Source organism: Natator depressus, chromosome 22 (genome assembly GCF_965152275.1).
Source record: "Natator depressus isolate rNatDep1 chromosome 22, rNatDep2.hap1, whole genome shotgun sequence".
In the NCBI taxonomy this organism is placed as follows: Eukaryota; Metazoa; Chordata; order Testudines; family Cheloniidae; genus Natator; species Natator depressus.
Window position 1 is genome coordinate 642501 of NC_134255.1, and position 14727 is coordinate 657227.

Here is a 14727-nt window from a genome sequence, read left to right on the forward strand (position 1 = left end):
ATGGGTGGAGACTAGGATTACCATATTTGAACATTCAAAAAAGAGGACACTCCACAGGGTGGGTATTTGCTCATGCCCCCCCCGCCCCGCCCCAACTCCACCCCTTCCCCGACCCCATTGCAACCCCTTCCCCAAAGTCCCCACCCCAACTCTGCCCCCTCCCTGCCCCATTGGACCCCTTCCCCAAATCTCTGCCCTGGCCCTGCCTCCCCCCCGAGCATGCCACATTCCCCCTCCTCCCCCCTCCCTCCCAGCCATGCAAAACAGCTGTTTAATGGCGTGAGTGCTGGGAGCTAGGGGGAAAGAGTGAGCACTCTCTCGAGTGATCAACATTCACTTTCTTTCTCAAATGATCAACATTCACTCTCTTTCTTGAATGATCAACTAGTCTTTGGGGAAAAATAATAATGGCAAAATCCCAAAAATTTTTAGATATTTAAAAATTCCTCCCGGATGGCGATTTAAGAACCAAAAAGCCGGACATGTCCGGGAAAATTCGGATGTATGGTAACCTTAGTGGAGACCCCCTCCTCTCTCCTATCATAGAATCATAGAATATCAGGGTTGGAAGGGACCCCAGAAGGTCATCTCGTCCAACCCCCTGCTCGAAGCAGGACCAATTCCCAGTTAAATCATCCCAGCCAGGGCTTTGTCAAGCCTGACCTTAAAAACCTCTAAGGAAGGAGATTCTACCACCTCCCTAGGTAACGCATTCCAGTGTTTCACCACCCTCTTAGTGAAAAAGTTTTTCCTAATATCCAATCTAAACCTCCCCCATTGCAACTTGAGACCATTACTCCTCGTTCTGTCATCTGCTACCATTGAGAACAGTCTAGAGCCATCCTCTTTGGAACCCCCTTTCAGGTAGTTGAAAGCAGCTATCAAATCCCCCCTCATTCTTCTCTTCTGCAGACTAAACAATCCCAGCTCCCTCAGCCTCTCTTCATAAGTCATGTGCTCTAGACCCCTAATCATTTTTGTTGCCCTTCGCTGGACTCTCTCCAATTTATCCACATCCTTCTTGTAGTGTGGGGCCCAAAACTGGACACAGTACTCCAGATGAGGCCTCACCAGTGTCGAATAGAGGGGAACGATCACATCCCTCGATCTGCTCGCTATGCCCCTACTTATACAAAATGCAAAGCCCAGCTACAAAATGGAGTTCTGGAGTCACCTGGGCAGTCCATGCATGACAGTTCCTTACCAGCCAAGCCACATTCCTGGGAAAGCTCAGATGTGGACTGGCGTCTCCAAGTTCATTGTTGGCTTAAGGGCTTCTTGGTTGGGCCCTTACTGAAAATAGTTTTTTCTCAGGAAGCTGACCAACTGTTTCACTGAAACCTACTTAGAATCAGACAAGTATACAGCCAATATTCATAACTTCAAATACAAAAATGATATGTGTATGCAAATAGGATGAATAGATTCAGTAGACCATAACCTTTACAGAGCTATGTTACATGGCACATGTAGCATAAAACATATTCCAGTTATGTCATATGCTCATAAAGCATTATGGGTTACAATGTCACAATGTCATCTGCAAACTTGCTGAAGGTGCAATCCACGCCATCCTCCAAATCATTAATGAAGATATTGAACAAAACCAGCCCCAGGATCCACCCTTGGGACACTCCACTTGATACCGGTTGCCAACTAGACATGGAGCCATTGATCACTACTCGTTAAGCCCAATGATCTAGCCAGATTTCTATTCACCTTATAGCCCATTCATACAGCCCATATTTCTTTAACCTGCTGGCAAGTATACTGTGGGAGACCGTATCAAAAGCTTTGCTAAAGGTAAGGAATAACACATCCACTGTTTTCCCCTCATCCAGAGCCAGTTATTTCATCACAGAAGGCAATTAGGTTAGCCAGGCATAACTTCCCCTTGGTGAATCCATGCTGACTGTTCCTGATCACTTTCCTTCCCTCTAAGTGCTTCAAAATTAATTCCTTGAGGACCTGCTCCATGATTTTTCCAGGGACTGAGGTGAGGCTGAATGGCCTGTAGTTCCCAGGATCCTCCTTCTTCCCTTTTTTAAAGATGGGCACTACATTCACCTTTTTCCAGTCGTCCGGGACCTCCCCCAGTTGCCATGAGTTTTCAAAGATAATGGCCAATGGCTCTGCAAACACATCCGCCAACTCCTTTAGTAACCGTCGGATGCAGTGCATCCGGCCCCAGAGACTTGTGCTCATCCAGCTTTTCTAAATAGTCCCGAACCACTTCTTTCTCCACAGAGGGCTGGTCACCTCCTCCCCATGCTGTGCTGCCCAGTGCAGTAGTCTGGGAGCTGACCTTGTTTGTGAAGACAAAGGCAAAAAAAAAGCATTGAGTACATTAGCTTTTTCCACATCCTCTATCAGTAGGTTGCCTCCCTGTAGTGAGGCAGTGTGGTGCCCCACCACCCCGCAGAGGGAAAAACCTCCCCAGACACCAAAGTGGGCAGAGCCAGTGGATCCTGTGCCCGTCCCCCAAAACTCAAGGCTCAGGACAGGAAGCATAAAAGCCCAACCCCAGAGCTCACTTGGGCAGCAGCTGCTGGAGAGGCCAGACGCCTGTGGCCTGGCTCTGGCTTGGGAGACCCTGGCAATTCATGGCCGACCAGAGGACTGGCCAGACTGGCCAATGCCTAATGCCGACTGGTGAACGGAGGAGCTGCCAAGCCTACCCGTCGCTACCTACCCAGAGGAGCTGCCAAGCTTACCCCTTGCCAGCTACCAGGAGGAACCCATGGTGCTGGAACCCTCTGAGGACACCACCCTGACCCAGGTATCCTATGAGGGGGAGTCCGGAAGTAGCCTGGGGGCAGCTGACCCTCGTCTGGCTGCAGCACTGCCAGAGCCAATGTCAGTGTGTAGCTGCAACTCCAAGTGTGATTTGGCCTTCCTGATTTCACTCCTGCATGCCTTAGCAATATTTTTATACCCCTCCCTGGTCATTTGGTTGACCTGGTGGCGGGCAGGGACTTAAGCCCGGACCCCAGAGGGCCTGAGGGGGCTTGGCAGGGCAGGTCCTGCCACCCCCTTTCCTCTTCCCTCCTTGGGGCTCTGGGTTGACCTGGTGACCCGGGCGCCTAGCCAACAGGTCAACCCATTGTACACTATGGGTTGACCAGGTGGCTGGTTTGCTTTCCAGCTCACGTGTCACCCCCCTCCAAGGGCAGTGCAGTAGTGACTGTGAGGATCACAGAGGGGGCTTAATAGTAGAGATGGAGCAGGTCCAGGGGAGGCTTAATAGTTGTACTCTGCACAGTCGGGGGGGAGGCTTAATAATCATCCCCTGGGTGATGAGGGGGTCAGTTGTCCCCTGGAAAGTTGGGCTGTCAGGGGGAGGGGGGTCAGGTTTTATAATTAGTGTCCAGAGGGTCCCTGAACCTGCTACTGCCACTGCTGAGAGGCAGCCTCCAAGGCTAGGAACACAGCACTGAGGCCGGGGAAAGAGAAGGAGGAGCAGCTGCGGGGGGGGGGGGGGGCACAAGGGGTCCGTGGACCACATCCTGCCACTGGTTAGAAGCTTGTGTCCCAAGCTGAGAAGGGAGCACCCAGGTTGGGTAGAGAGGAGCAGTAGGAGCACCTTCCCTCAGTTCTCGTAGGGTCGAAGGATTCCCTCCAGCGGCTTGGTCTGGGGCCCCTGCGGAGGAAGCCAGGGAGTGGTGGGGAGTTAGAACATGACTCTCCAGCCCCGGGTGCCTGTCAGGCTCAGCTAGGCATGAGGGGCCGGGCCCTCATGTTCGGTTTAGGTTAGGTCTGGCATCAGGTCAAGACCTGGGGAAAAGGACTGGAAATTTTTCTTAGTCCCCACTTGGCCACCAGGTCAACCCCAGTCTAGCAAACAGGTTGACCTGATGCCCGGTAATATTGTGGTACTATCATGGATGTCCACAGGAGGGAAGAACCCAGGCAGGCCTGGCCTGGAGTAGGTGGCCATGGCTGATTCTGGGGTGGTGCCTGCTCCCAGCAGCAAGGTCCAGGGGGGCTGAGCAACACTGGACAAGTCTGCCTCAGGGCTGGGGGCGCCTCCTGCAGTTTTGGGTGCTGTGGGTCCCACATGGAGGAGGCTGCACACCCACTATCCAGGCCAGCCAAGCCAGGCTAGGCCTCACCTGGGTGGCAGCTGGAGGATTTGGGGTGGCTCTGTGGGCCAGCAGCTGGGTGCAGGGGGTTTGAGCAACTCCAGGTGAGTCTGCCCCAGGACGAGGGATGCCTCCTGCAACTTTGGGGGCTATGGGTACCCACTGGAGGAAGCCCAGAGGAGCTGGACACCCAGTGCCCAGCCTGCTAGGCCAGGCCTTGCCTGGGTGGGCACTGGAGGATTTGGGGTGGTTCTGTGGGCTGGTGGCTGAGTGCAGGGGGGTCCAAGCACCTGATACTGCTGGATACTGATCAGATCCAGCAGCTCTGAGATGCTCCAAACAGGATAGATTTCCAAGCAGGAGGCCCCAATGGTCAACTGGGAGGATACGATGTGAGCACTTCATGCCAAGCAAACAGGAGGAGGAATTTCAACAATTCCTGGGCCTTTAAAGGGAGAGGGTTTACCTAGCTACAGGGTAGTGGAGTTGAAACTGTTGACCAGAGGGGTCAGGATAGGCATTGTGAGACACTTTCCAAAGCCCAATCACAGCACTAAAATCAAGCACAGTGTCTACACTAGCACTTCGGTGACAAAACTTTTGCGTAAAAACCCTTACAACTCTCACAGAAGTGGTTTTATTATGTCGGTGAAACAGAGGAGTTCCATCACCAAAAGTGCCTTTGCAGCATCTATACCTCTCTAGACAAGACCTTAGGTACAGCATGGGAGAATGATGTTTGTTTTCTGGCCAATAGAGGTCTGAGTTTTATTGCCTAAAAAATTCAGACACCAAACAGTGTGTAGTGTGGAAATTCGGGGGGTGGGGCGGAGAGGGGGTTCTTTTGTTTTGTTTTTCTCATTTTAAATGTCCTTGATCATTTTGATGGGGGAAATGTTTGTACAAAGCCAAGGACACATAAGAAAAATTAAAAATTTCCACAGGAGTGAACAGGTTTCCAAATGCCAAGGCAGGGGCGGAGATTTACATGAAGCGGGTTTAGGGGATAAGTGAGAGGCTTTTGTTGCAGCACAGAGGTTTTGCAGTGTCATTTTTCCCAAGTGACAAGTCCCTCACATTGCCCCCTTGTGCTGCTGCCCCAGCTCAGCCCCCACTGTCACGCCTAGCTTCACACCTCCCGCTGACAAACACCCCTGTACATCAGAGACAAACTCTCTTAATCTGCCCCTTCTCCTAGCTAAACCCCCACCCTGCAGGGCCCCAGAACAACTCCCACCTAGTTGGATCTCCTAGGTCCCTGTGCAGGGGAAGCAGCAAGTTCCTACCACATTAGTATCATGATATGCCCACTTATCACAGGGGAGATTGGGGCATGATTCCCTGATGGGAAAGCTGCGATTTTGACACTAAGGGTATGTATACATTGCAATTAAAATGGGTGTCTGGTCTAGGCCAGCTGACTTGGGGTTACAGGGCTTGTCTGGAATGGTGGCTGAACATCCAAAATATTTAAATAAATGGTATTCTATTATTAACAGTGTGATTAAAAATGCAATTCTTTTTTTTTTTTTAATTTCAGGATTAAGTGCAATTAATTTTATTTGATTCACAGCCCTAGTTTTTAATATCAGGATCGTGAACTCAAGCTAGCTAACTCCATGGAAAATCCTAGTAGAGTCAAGGTCCAGGTAAATTTAACCTCCATGTACCTAGTTGAAGTCACTCCTAGTTACCCCACCTGGGGCTGATGGACATTCCTATTGGAGAGACACACACCTCCGTGACATAGCACAAAGGAGTTGATAAAAGGAGTGTGGGATTCATCCCAAGGAAAGGTGAGCTGCAAAAGGGAAAAGCAGACAACTCAGGTGGAGGAGTTGAGAGACCACAGTGACACAAATGCTGCTTTAAAGTTCAGTATGTGGAAATTAGCAAATGGAAAACAAAATCTTTTCTTAGCCCTAGACAATGTTTTTATGGTTTTTAACTCCCTTGCAGATTCTCTGATGACAAATAAGGGCTGAGCTCTGACGGAAGAATTTCCCACACTTGGAGCATTCATAGGGTCTCTCTCCTGTGTGTATCCTCTGATGTCTAATAAGGTGTGAGCGCCGAGTGAAAGTTTTCCCACACTGGTAGCATTCATAGGGCCGCTCCCCTTTGTGGATTCTCTGATGCTTAATAAGGGTTGAGCACCGAGTGAAGGTTTTCCCACACTCGCAACATTCATAGGGTTTCTCCCCTGCGTGGATCCTCTGATGTTGAATAAGGTTTGAGCGCTCAGTGAAGGTTTTCCCACACTTACAGCATTCATGAGGTCTCTCCCCTTTATGGATTCTCTGATGTCTAATAAGATGAGAGCTGTGAGTGAAGGTTTTCCCACATTCACAACATTCATAGGGTTTCTCTCCTGTGTGGATCCTCTGATGTTGAATAAGGTTTGAGCGCTCAGTGAAGGTTTTCCCACACTTACAGCATCCATAGGGTTTCTCCCCTGTGTGGATCCGCTGATGATTATTCAGGGTTGAGATTCGAGCAAAGGTTTTCCCACACTCACAGCATTCATAGGGTCGCTCCCCTGTGTGGATTTTCTGATGTCTAATAAGGTGTGAGCGCCTACTGAACTTTTTCCCACACTCAACACATGTGGTGTTTCTCTCTCCCATGGGGATTCTCTGCTGGGCCGTAGTTTCCTTGAGACATTTGTGAGTTCCCCGATAATAACCAGATTGACCAACTTTCTGTGTTGGCTGGTTTCCCTGCCACGTCTCTGGAATGTGCTGACTCTCACAGGCTTTTCCCTGATCACAACTCCTGGACACAATCCCTTTGCATCTTTGCAATAATGCACCATGTGATTCCACTTCCTCATCATCTTCCTGCTGAGGATTCTGCTCCATGGTCTCACTCCCTAGTCCAGCACCTGTAGGGACAGAGAAAGAAAAACCATCAGAAACAGGAATGGAAAAGGGGAGAAAAAACTGGAAGAACACCTGGAGATGGGGAGGGGGAAAAAAATTTAAAAAAAAAAACAGGCACTGAATTTCCCCAAACTCTTCCCCAAAGGGGAGACAGGAAGGGATGAATTCTTCATCCAGTCCCCACCCAAATACTCAGAGAAGGGAGTGCAGGGACGGAGCTACTGCCAGGAGTTAGTCAGAATGGTAGGAAGTAGGGCTGTCAATTCACTGCGGTTAAGTCAAGTGATTAACGCAAAGCAAATTAACTAGATTGAAAAAAACAAAAAAAAGTCACGATTAATGGCAGTTTTAATCCCGTGGTTAAAAAATAATAGAATACCGATTGAAAATTATAAATATTTTTGGATTTTTCTTCTATATTTTCAAATATATTGATTTCAATTACAATACAGAATATTAAGTGTATAGTGTTCACTTCACGTTATTTTTTATTATATTTGAACTGTAATAAAGATCAACAAAAAAGTGTGATGTGAATTGAAAAATACTAGTACTGTAGTACAAGCTCTTTATCATACAAGTGCACCTTACAAATGTAGAATTATGTGTGTTTATTTTACCTAACTGCATTGAAAACCAAAATAATGTAAAATCTTAGAACCTGTAAGTCCACTCAGTCCTACCTCTTGTTCAGCCAACCGCTAAGACAAACAAGTTTGTTCACATTTATAGGAAATAATGCTGCCCGCTTCTTATTAACAATGTCACCTGAAAGTGAGAATAGGCATTCACACTTTGTTCACACTTGTGTTGTAACTGGCGTTGTAAGGTGTGACAGGTTGTCATCCCCGGGGTGCAGTCTGGTAGCTGTGGGGATTGCTTTGCCCCCATAACCATTAAGCTGGGCTGGTCTCTCTCACACTGCTCTGCTGGTGATTCAGCCAGCCTCTCCAGGCCCTGTTATCGCCCAACATGACAGCAGGTGGTGCCACACACTCAACTGAGCTACCTGAGTACTTTACCTAAGCCACTCAAGGACAGACAGAAGACAACAGCCAATTCCCCAGCACTGCACCCTTGCTGGAGTATAAATGCAGTATTATACTGTCTTGCACTGCACAGGGATCAATAAAATGCAAGCTCATCAATATAGGTCACTTTCCCCTTGATGTTGGAAAGATATGCAACAGCCTTTGTTTACAGAGCTGAGATTTTTCAGACACTTCACTTAAAACACATTGGGTAAGGTAAGACAAACAAGTTTATTCACTATAGAAAGATAGATTTTAAGTGAGTATGTGTGACAGCAAACAAATCAAAGCATATTAAACAAAAATGCAAACTAAGCCTAATGTACCAGATAGATAGGATGCAAATTAGCAATTTCTCACCCTGACTGATGACACAAGCAGGCTTACAGATTCTTAAGGCACAGACTGCAATTGCTGTGCAGCATGGGTTACCCCTTTCGCATTTCAAGTCCTTTGTCTTTCAGAGCTTTTTTCAGGAGTTGAGTTCTGGGGCAGTGAAGACCAGTCATAATGTCACTCCCTACCTTATATAGTCACTTTATACGGCGGGAACCCTTTGTTTCAAGCTAAATTCCCAGCCCAGTTTGTGGAAAAATACAGGTAACAAAATGAAGTTCAACTGTCATGTGGTCTGGTCACATGCCCGTGCATGCCTTGCTGAGTCACAGCAGTCATTACTCATAGGCTGGCTGAAACATTCACAGGAAGGCTAAGTTATTCCATGGTCCATCCTCTTTGCTGATGTGCCATCAGCACTGTCTAGCTTCTTCATTGTTGTACCTGAAAAGCTAGTTGTGGATGTTACCCAGAGCAAGCACATTTGAAATACAGATACATAGTCAGTATTCATAACTCCAGATATAAAATTGATACGTGCATACAAATAGGATATTCATATTCAGAAAACCATAACTTTTCCATAGACACCTCACAAGACACATCTTGTACCAGATACATCATAATTATGTCACAATCATATCCTAATTATACCACTATGATGAATATGGGGTGCAGTGTCACACAAGGTATTTATGTGCCAGAGATGCAAAACATTCGTATGCCCCTTCAGGTTTTGACTTTTTATCTTTTTTACCATAATAAAAATATAAAGTGAGCAACTGTACACTGTGTTATCATTGAAATCAAAAAGTAGGAAAATGTACAAAAACATCCAAAATATTTATAATAAATTTAAATTGGTATTCTATTATTGTTTAAGTGTGATTAAAACAATTGCAACTTTTTTTTAATCCCGCGATTCATTGCAATTATTTTTTTAATCCTTTGACAGCACAAGTAGGAAGTCATGAGCAATATCTGCCCTAAGGATATGACACCTGCTGGGGACAATCCTGAACCCAGAGATCTCACAAGGTCTTTGTTGGGAATCCCAGCAGTTTCCTTCAGGCACTAACAGTTTAACAACCCCTCACCTGTGCAGATGCCTCTCAGGATCTCTTTTTCCTCTGAGCCCTGGAGATCTGGGGACAACGGCTCTTCCCCTTGTTCCAGCTGGGAGGTGACATCAGGTTTGGAAACTGGAAACCCTGCTCAGGGGAAAGAAGACAAGGAAGATCAGGTGAATTAATGGGACTTATGTCACACACAAAAACTGTTATTTCAATCCCAGCCCATTTTAAATCAGTAAAATCTTGGAGTCAGCTCCCCAGATGCTCAAAAGTGCAGGACACTCTTTTTATGAGGGATGTAACTGATCCCATATCTACTGGAAACGCACACAGCCAGACATTCATGATCAAAGGGACTCCTAAAACCCAGAGCAGCTAACTCTATGTCCCAGAAAGGGAAGACTCTAGACAGAGGGGAAGTCCCCTGGACCTGCTTCTTACTGGCAGAGGCAGGCCCACAGACAGTGCAGGAGGGGGAAAGGCATGAGGCCTGACAGCTGAGGGAGGGGGCACTCGAAGAGACGAGGAAGGGCACAGAGAGGCAGCTTGCCCTGCCAATCACTATGACTCCCTACACACCTTCCTCTAGCTGCTCTCACTCTTCCATACCTCTTAGGACCCGAGGAGAAACCACTACTTGTGTTCTCTCCTCCCCTCTCACTGCCCATAGCACTCCTTGCTATCAGTTTCCCCAAATTTCCTGCTCCCCAACCATTTCCACCCCATCATCCCAACGTCTCAATTGTTCCTTGGTCCTGATTCCCCAAGAGCTGCTACCAGAAATGTGTCCCTTTGCTCCCTCCCATTGCTAGCACCCCTATTTCCTGGGGCACCTGCTACCCAGCACCCATGCTGCCTTTTCTCTAACCAGCACCAACCCTTCCAGATCCTTGAGTTCCAGTTCTCTCAGCCCTCCACAGCATCCTAACTTCTTATAGCAGCTGTTCCATGGCATCCCAACCCCTTACCACTGCTCTCAGCCGTCCAGGCTCACAGAAGCACTTTGCCCCAAACCTTCCCATGCCTGGCTTTCTAACACCCTCCCTCCGACTGCCCAGAACCTTCCCATTATTGTTCCTATTACTGTAGCGCCAGTCATGGACCAGTATCCAATTCTGATGGACATTCTACAAACAGAGAACAAAAAACTGTCTCTGCCCCAAAGATCTGACAATCTAGGAAAAAACAAGGGACAGATGGATATACACAGACACGGGTGCAATTTTCTGGACTATCCTTACTAAATTAAGTCAAACCTTACTGAATAAATTTCAGTATCGTAGGAGTTCATTGCATTAACAATATGTGTGTGCACTTATTACTGTGGGATAGTCTGTAACATCTCCAGGCAGAAGACCTGGCAAACAAACCCTAGGAAGTGTTATGAGCTTCAAAGGACCCTTTGAAATAATGTCCTAGACAAGTTAAGTGGGATACTTAGGAAATCCTTGAGGGGAGGGGAAGGCAACTTCTCACCTCCACATCAAACCTATGGAAGCTGCACCCTCAGGAAGACGAGTTCAGAGGCCCAAACTGGAGAAAAGGGTGACTTACAGATGCATGGGCATGCTTGTTCTGAGCTAACAACTGGTACCTTGTGACCACAGAAAACTCGTGGTGAGGTTTGAAGGTCTGTTCACCTGCCTGAGCCATTGATGGGGTTGGGGTGATCTCTGGTAAGCTTATTAGCATGAGTATAGGTTCTTTTATTTTTTTTAATATATTCTCTCTGTAATGACTTTGCCTTGAGAATCACTGTTTTCTGGGAAAGGGCTGTATGATAACTTAACTAGAGGTATTTATGCTGTTCATAGCCTCTGAGGAAGGAAGACAAAGCAGGCCTGCTGAGGAAGAGGATCTGCCTTAGTGGGGAATTCACACTGTAGGCAGGGAGCAGTGCAGCCTGGACATACAACAGTTAGTAGGCAGAGAGATGTGGGTTTCTACCCAAGAAAGGTGCCAGCTGGGCAGCTTGACAGTGGGTGCCCTTGCTGGACCACAGAGAGGAAATACAGGTGCGATGGCCCTCAATAGTGAGAGCGGAAGCACAAGGAAACAGTAAGACAACATTTGTCATCCTGATAGTGATCTTAGCACACAACCTGCCAAACCTTTGTCATGTGTTTCTAGGCTTCATAGAACAAGGGAGTTGTACGGAGGGATGGGAAGGAGAATAACCAGGTAGGCTTGGGGATGTTTATGAGGAGTTCCTCCAAAGAGCAAGGAGCAGCATGTGAGAAAGCCCTGAACCACAAAAATGTAAGGGTGGAAGGGAGCTCAAGAAGTCATCAACTCCAGCCCTCTGGTCTATGACAGGGTTGTTTCAGATTTGAGGGGTGCGTGTACCCCAGAACATGATCAAGCCAACTGCAAATATATTATGTACATTCAGCCACCCTGAAGTAAAGAAATATAACACCACGTAGTTAAGGGTTATTTTGGAGACAGGAGCAAGGTCATATCTAGCTGGCAGTTTCTGCTAATCAGAATGGGAGGAGGGGACAGACAAGTAAAGAACTGAGACTGAAAACCTTGGTGATTGGAAAACCTTCAATCTAGACATCTCTGATGTTAGAAGTTTATTGAAAGTTAGGAAAAGTGATGAACCAGTAGGGGGTCATTATGACCTATGTGTTTTGTAGAAGTTAGTTATAAAAGACTAGATAACAGAGTGTATTTTGGAGCAGTCCTCTTAAGTCATCTTGAGAAATGTTTTTCATAGAATCATAGAATATCAGAGTTGGAAGGAACCTCAGGAGATCATCTAGTCCAATCCCCTGCTCAAAGCAGGACCAATCCCCAACTAAACCATCCCAGCCAGGGCTTTGTCAAGCCTGACCTTAAAAACTTCTAAGGAAGGAGATTCCACCACCTCCCTAGGGAACGCATTCCAGTGTTTCACCACCCTCCTAGTGAAAAAGTTTTTCCTAATATACAACCTAAACCTCCCCCACTGCAACTTGAGGTCATTCTCCTTGTTCTGTCATCTGCTACCACTGAGAACAGGCTAGAGCCATCCTCTTTCGAACCCCCTTTCACGTAGTTGAAAGCAGCTATCAAATCCCCCCTCATTCTTCTCTTCTGCAGACTAAACAATCCCAGTTCCCTCAGCCTCTCCTCATAAGCCATGTGTTCCAGTCCCCTAATCATTTTTGTTGCCCTCCGCTGGACTCTTTCCAATTTTTCCACATCCTTCTTGTAGTGTGAGGCCCAAAACTGGACACAGTACTCCAGATGAGGCCTCACCAATGTCGAATAGAGGGGAACGATCACGTCCCTCGATCTGCTGGCAAGGCCCCTACTTATACATCCCAAAATGCCATTGGCCTTCTTGGCAACAAGGGCACACTGCTGACTCATATCCAGCTTCTCGTCCACTGTAATCCCTAGGTCCTTTTCTGCAGAACGGCTGCCTAGCCATTCGGTCCCTAGTCTGTAGCCGTGCATGGGATTCTTCCGTCCTAAGTGCAGGACTCTGCATTTGTCCTTGTTGAACCTCATCAGATTTCTTTTGGCCCAATCCTCTAATTTGTCTAGGTCCCTCTGTATCCTATCCCTACCCTCCAGCATATCTAGCTCTCCTCCCAGTTTAGTGTCATCTGCAAACTTGCTGAAGGTGCAATCCACACCATCCTCCCGATCATTAATGAAGATATTGAACAAAACCGGCCCGAGGACCAACTCTTGGGGCACTCCACTTGATACCGGCTGCCAACTAGACATGGAGCCATTGATCACTACCTGTTGAGCCCGACAATCTAGCCAACTTTCTATCCACCTTATAGTCCATTCATCCAGCCCATACTTCTTTAACTTCCTGGCAAGAATACTGTAGGAGACCGTGTCAAAGGCTTTGCTAAAGTCAAGGAACAACACATCCACTGCTTTCCCCTCATCCACAGAGCCAGTTATCTTGTCATAGAAGGCAATTAGATTAGTCAGGCATGACTTGCCCTTGGTGAATCCATGCTGACCATTCCTGATCACTTTCCTCTCCTCTAAGTGCTTCAGAATTGATTCCTTGAGGACCTGCTCATGATTTTTCCAGGGACTGAGGTGAGGCTGACTGGCCTGCAGTTCCCAGGATCCTCCTTCTTCCCTTTTTTAAAGATGGGCACTACATTAGCCTTTTTCCAGTCGTCCGGGACTTCCCCTGATTGCCATGAGTTTTCAAAGACAATGGCCAATGGCTCTGCAATCACATCCGCCAACTCCTTTAGCGCTCTCGGATGCAGTGCATCCGGCCCCATGGACTTGTGCTCCTCCAGCTTTTCTAAATAGTCCCGAACCACTTCTTTCTCCACAGAGGGCTGGTCACCTCCTCCCCATACTGTGCTGCCCAGTGCAGTAGTCTAGGAGCTGACCTTGTTCGTGAAGACGGAGGCAAAAAAAGCATTGAGTACATTAGCTTTTTCCACATCCTCTGTCACTAGGTTGCCTCCCTCATTCAGTAAGGGGCCCAGACTTTCCTTGACTTTCTTCTTGTTGCTAACATACCTGAAGAAACCCTTCTTGTTACTCTTAACATCTCTTGCTAGCTGCACCTCCAGGTGTGATATGGTCTTCCTGATTTCACTCCTGCATACCTGTGCAATATTTTTATACTATTCCCTGGTCATTTGTCCAATCTTCCACTTCTTGTAAGCTTCTTTTTTGTGTTTAAGATCAGCAAGCATTTCACTGTTAAGCCAAGCTGGTTGCCTGCCATATTTACTATTCTTTCTACACATCGAGATGATTTGTTCCTGCAACCTCAATAAGGATTCTTTAAAATACAGCCAACTCTCCTGGACTCCTTTCCCCCTCATGTTATTCTCCCAGGGGATCCTGCCCATCAGTTCCCTGAGGGAGTCAAAGTCTGCTTTTCTGAAGTCCAAGGTCCGTATTCTGCTGCTCTCCTTTCTTCCCTGTGTCAGGATCCTGAACTCGACCATCTCATGGTCACTGCCTCCCAGGTTCCCATCCACTTTTGCTTCCCCTACTAATTCTTCCCCGTTTGTGAGCAGCAGGTCAAGAAGAGCTCTGCCCCTAGTTGGTTCTTCCAGCACTTGCACCAGGAAGTTGTCCCCTACACTGTCCAAAAACTTCCTGGATTGTCTGTGCACCGCTGTATTGCTCTCCCAGCAGATAGCAGGGTGATTGAAGTCTCCCATGCGATCTAGTAACTTCTGTGAGTTGCCGGAAGAAAGCCTCATCCACCTCATCCCCCTGGTCTGGTGGTCTATAGCAGACTCCCACCATGACATCACCCTTGTTGCTCACACTTCTAAACTTAATCCAGAGACTCTCAGGTTTTTCTGTAGTTTCATACTTGAGCTCTGAG

General features: G+C 47.4%; 1 protein-coding gene across 3 annotated transcripts in view; it reads right to left on the minus strand.

The window, feature by feature from the left end:
- Nucleotides 1-344: 344 nt before the first annotated feature.
- LOC141976043 (uncharacterized) overlaps nucleotides 345-14727 on the minus strand; it is a 50945-nt gene continuing 36562 nt past the window's right edge. The window contains exons 2-4 of one of the 3 annotated variants that reach the window (XM_074936825.1): nucleotides 9429-9542; nucleotides 5782-6966; nucleotides 345-2305 (exon numbers count right to left, since the gene is read on the minus strand). In XM_074936825.1, the coding sequence (XP_074792926.1) occupies nucleotides 6005-6966; nucleotides 9429-9542 (1076 nt within the window). In that variant the 3' untranslated portion in view covers nucleotides 345-2305; nucleotides 5782-6004. Of the gene's footprint in view, nucleotides 2306-5752; nucleotides 6967-9428; nucleotides 9543-14727 lie in introns of all 3 variants that reach the window. The other 2 variants (XM_074936824.1, XM_074936826.1) reach the window with 2 other exon arrangements.